At 38.4% G+C, this 5,000-nt stretch overlaps 1 protein-coding gene across 1 annotated transcript in view; it reads right to left on the bottom strand.

Moving 5' to 3' along the window:
* Positions 1-5,000, bottom strand: part of LOC138060497 (caprin-1-like) — a 12,947-nt gene that overhangs the window by 6,238 nt on the left and 1,709 nt on the right. Inside the window, exon 4 of the mRNA XM_068906296.1 lies at positions 1,975-2,145. Within this exon, the coding sequence (XP_068762397.1) occupies positions 1,975-2,145 (171 nt within the window). The remainder of the gene's footprint in view (positions 1-1,974; positions 2,146-5,000) is intronic.

A 5,000-nucleotide genomic window follows, 5' to 3' on the forward strand; every position in this document is an offset into this window, starting at 1 on the left:
CCATGCATGGCAAACAGGAAACAGAAGGAAGAAGAGAAAACCTCAAAGTACTCACCGCTCAGTTGGGAAATGCGTCAGCAGTACCCACACTATAAGATTGTACAGCACAACATCATCATCGATGTGCTTGGGGGCGTATCAAGAAAGACACTAGATAGTATTTAAGAACTTGTAGGTGTCAGGGCAGATAAGATCTTACTGGATATGCAAAAGGCAGTCATCTCAAGTACCCTTAACATTGCGCGGAGTTTCAAAGTTCTCACTGCGTAGGACCTATGAACTGGTCAAACTTTAACCCACAACTTTTTGGGTTTCTTATATCATTTGAGAATTTCTTTATTTTACTAATTATTTTAGGCTATGGTAATGACAAGCTACGCGATTGCGCCTTGTCAATATCTCATTTAAGGAGGTATCCTTACGTCTTACTGCCCACAATAATAATGATAATAATAATAATAATAATAATAATAATAATAATAATAATAATAATAATAACAATAATAATAAGTCGTCACTAATATGCTTCAGGAACATTGCACAATCATTTAAGAGTTTGAAGTAACCCAATCAGAGAAGGGCATTTCAATATGCCGATATTTTTCAAAAATCATAATTATAATTATATTTATTTTTTATCGGTAAAGATAGGTACTTGCATATACCGTAGTTATTCAGCTATAAGACGAGCGATTTTTACACAAATCCACACTCAATTTGGGCAAATTTGAAGCCGTAGAAGGGGTCTCGGCTTATAGCCGAGTATTTTTGATAAGAAGAATTTTCTCAGCAAATTAAAACAATAACAAAATAATGAACATGTATTCACTTACAAGCCGAGCTAAATTACTTGTAAAATGAAGAGAGGCGGTTGTTGGTTTAATATGGACTTCCATTATTTGGTGGCTCGTAAAGGAGCCATTTGTGTTGTTGTGTGATCGGGATCTATTTTATTGCTCGGCTGTCCTCGCTGTCTGTCTCGAATTTGTCGTCCATTTCCTCGTCTTCACTTTTTTTCTTCTGGAATATTCTCATCGAAGACTGCATCGTCTTCTGTATTGTGCATTTGCAATTTGTGTCAATCAAGTTGATTTTTTGCGTAAGAAATTTGGGGTCTCGGCTTATAGCCGAGCTCAGCTTGTAGCCGAATAAGTACTGTAGTTTTTTTGATTTTTCATACAAATAGGGCAGAATTAGTAAGTTTAGCGTTGTTATGTATTATACTTTTAGTCTATGCATTGATTGGCTACGGTTTGCCGCCCAATCAAGGCTTATACATGTAAGTCTGGGCTTTCAGAAGGTTGTATGTATACAGCCATAACAATAAATTAAGAAAACTCATGCATGTAATAATACATGTAATAATGGTCTTGAGCATAACATAAAATTTTGGTCACCTATTGTAGTCACATTTTAAACTGGAGCTCAGAAAGAAGATTATTTGTGTTTTCTCTTGGGACCATTGTAAGTCTCAAGAGATACTGGAAATAATCCTTATACAAATTCGGGGGGGTGGGTTGGACAAACAAAGAGTATTACAGTATTTTAAGAAGTGGCCTATAGTAATAGCTTGTTAGAGAATCAATCAGGAGATGTTGAGTACATATACTTTGGGATTCCACCCACATTTCTTCAGAGAAAATAATACCTGGATGCTGTCAAGAATGCAGCTCTCCTATTTCTTTCTGTACACTCTAACATAAAAAAGTCAAACTCTAGCCTCACCACGAGAGACTTATGCTAGAAGGGAAACTTGCAAATTCGTCCATAATTTAAAATAGATCAGGTCTGTCACCATGTAAATCTGACTTTCCGCAAGGAACTGAGGCTCCGGGCTGGTCCCACCAGAGGTACTTTTTTAGTCCTCCGTGGTTTTGTCTCGGACAGTGGAAAAAACCAGTCCTCTGGCACCAAGGGTAATTGTTGATTTATGTCCTTAAAAATTGGAGAAGTCTAAAAATTTATTAAACTCACCACAGCACCATTTGTCCCATTGAGAAAATCCACCCTCACATCTTCTGACAAGTTGTCCATCAAGGACTGCAGCTCCAGTACCTGGCAGACCCTGGAGATGTCCCTCTCGCGCTGGGCGGTTACTTGAGCAGCTTGTTCGCTCTTGGCAAGTTTCTTTTGCAGCATTTGCTGCTACAAAATTAAAACAATATTAGAACCAAAGCCACTTTCTTTAAATTACAACCACTCTTCGTCCTGAGTGACGCCATCCAAGGGCACTCAAGCAAAGTAACACTACAATGATGGCCAGGAGAGTGGCATATTTACATAAAAATTTATGAGGTTTTAGTGATAAATTTTAAACTGTTGCTGCTCTTAAAATGAGCAAAATGTGTGCGGCTTCTTTAGAGATATATACCTTGAATGCTTCAATAGCGTGAAGGTATGGATAGAAAAATGACATCCTCTACAGTTATTGTGATCACTCCAACTTGTTGTAGTAACTAATACTGCACAAAGAAATGAGGTCCTCACAGGGGGTTTGGGGAACAAGGGTATATGGCTAATTTGAAATGGGGCACACAGGAACAAAGACAAAATATCTTAGGGATCAATAAGCTGAGAACATTAGGTTGGAAGTAATATTGGGAACAAGGAAACACAAGCAAATTTTTAAACTGAACAGCGGAACAAGGACCCCCCTGGAAGGCCCTCAAAAATGAGCAAAAATTAAGCTCCCTAGTAGAACAACAACTTATAGTGAGGACACTCGAACCATGAACACAAACACATTTTCTCCGCCTTTTTCGTGCCATCCAATCAGCGGCCTGCTTCAAAATGAGACCCTTGAATTATTTGCTTTTTGATGGAGTCGCTTGCAATGGCAAAAACATCAGAGGCATACATGCAGTTTGAAACAAGGGGTTTCCGTTCAAAATAATCAGCTTTCGTGAAAACACATTCATCCCATCTCCTGGTAAGTGATTATTGGCAGAGAGGCATATAATGGAGGCTCAGCTAAATAATATCAAAGCAGAAAATCATCAACAGTTCACACAACATCACAAGCCAAAACAACTGATTATACCTGTAAATTTATTGTGAATCGGTGTTTTTCTTCACACAGCCAGTGATGAGTGGCTGACACTGTTCGTCAAATTTACATAGCCAACGATGCAGGTCAAGCACCCTTTTTTCCCCATAAAACTGTGGAAGAGCTTTTCCATTATAGTAAAATTAATTCCGTGTTGTTGGTTGAGACAGAGTCTGTATTCATCTCTGGACGGAAAAAAAAAACTATGCATGCATGTACATGCAGATAAAATACTTACAGGAGAACTTCTCCAAAGAAAACAAAGAAAAACACTCACTCGCAGATCTTGTGAAATTTGTCTCTGGGAAAATCCTTGGTGATGCAGGTCAAGCACCCTTTTTTCCCAATAAAACTGTGGAAGAGCTTTTCCATTATAGTAAAATTAATTCTGTGTTGTTGTTTGAGACGGAGTCTGTATTCATCTCTGGACAGGAAAAAAAACTATGCATGTACATGAAGATAAAATACTTACAGGAGAACCTCTCCACAGAAAACCAAGAAAAACCTCACCAACATGGTACACATATGCATACGCCATTTTAGTTCTTTTTTACCGTTGTATCGAAAGAAACATATTCCCGCCATCCGCCAAAGCCACGATTGGATGGCACGTAGAAAAGATCAGTGCCTGCCTCGGTCTCATCGACAAACGCTGATTGGATAGTCATTCAAAAATGCTGAAAAAACTGTCTGGTGTTCATGGTCTGCACCGTAATGATAGTAAAAATAGATTACTTCCTCTTTTCATAAAAAGTTGTGGATTTGTGAAGACTTCACAAGCTTTTGACAATATTACAAATACCGTAAACGTCCGTGTATAAGTCGCATCTGTAGATAAGCCGCACCCCTGATTTGGTAGCGTAGATTTTGCAAAAAAATGAAAACATTACATTTTGAAGTTTCAGTAGAGTTGTATTGCTACAAACAACAAAGGACAAACAATTAAGGTTTCGAAACACCGACATAGAAGTTATGGCTATCTTTCACATTCCTCAAGTCTAAAGAAAGCGAAATTTCATTTGTCGTACCTTCTTTTCCATTGGAATTTACACCATCTTTAACTTAAAATGCTCTTTCGATCCGATTTTTCAAGATTATCACTTCGAAACACGCCATAAACTTGAAATTCCTTTGGCATTATACTTCAGCACAGAACAGGAGCAGGAGCCTGATAATGCAGTCGACAAATTTGCCATGAAGGTGGCAAAAAAACGAAACAGTTGGCCATTTACCTCGCGAGTACTTGCAAATTTTGTGGTACTTTATTGCACGTGGCGAAAAGACATGCGTGGAAGTGACTGGCCGCAGACGTCACTGCAAACAGCTGTGCGGAGGAATGGAGATTCCATGTATGTTGGTGTTTAGTTGTTCGAGTAAAGCGGAAATTAATCACTTGAAAGAACTCTTGGAGAGGAAGACTCGCTGATAAACACTCGAAGACGCAAACGGCTCCTTTAGGAGCCACCACTGAATGAAAAAGTCAATGAACTAAAGTAACATGCTCTCAGTTTCTTTATGTTTACTTCTTGACATCATAAGAATTTTTATGAATATTAATTAGGTTTTTGAGAAATCCAATCACAGACGTATCCATGGATAAGCCGCACCCTTGATTTTTGGCTTCAATTTTGTGAAAAAAAGTGCTGCTTATGCATGGACGTTTACGCTTTTTCGTTTTCAAAATGTCAGGCCTTGGGAAGGCAACCTGTCTTGTTCCAACATGACAAGTCTCACAAGGTACCTGTAGCTAAGAAAACAGAATTAATAACCCATTACCAAGCTGTTGTTTGCCATTGTTTCAAATTAAAAGGAGCCCTCTTGCCAAAACCATCTACATGTAAATGAAAATCAGTTGCCTCATTTCCATTTCACTGGTTTCAAACTCCTAAGACTCCTAATGTACATTAAAAAACGGCAAAAAGTTGTGTCCATCAATGTGGATCTTGTAACGCCA

This window comes from Montipora capricornis, chromosome 8 (genome assembly GCF_036669925.1).
Source record: "Montipora capricornis isolate CH-2021 chromosome 8, ASM3666992v2, whole genome shotgun sequence".
Classification (NCBI taxonomy): Eukaryota; Metazoa; Cnidaria; class Anthozoa; order Scleractinia; family Acroporidae; genus Montipora; species Montipora capricornis.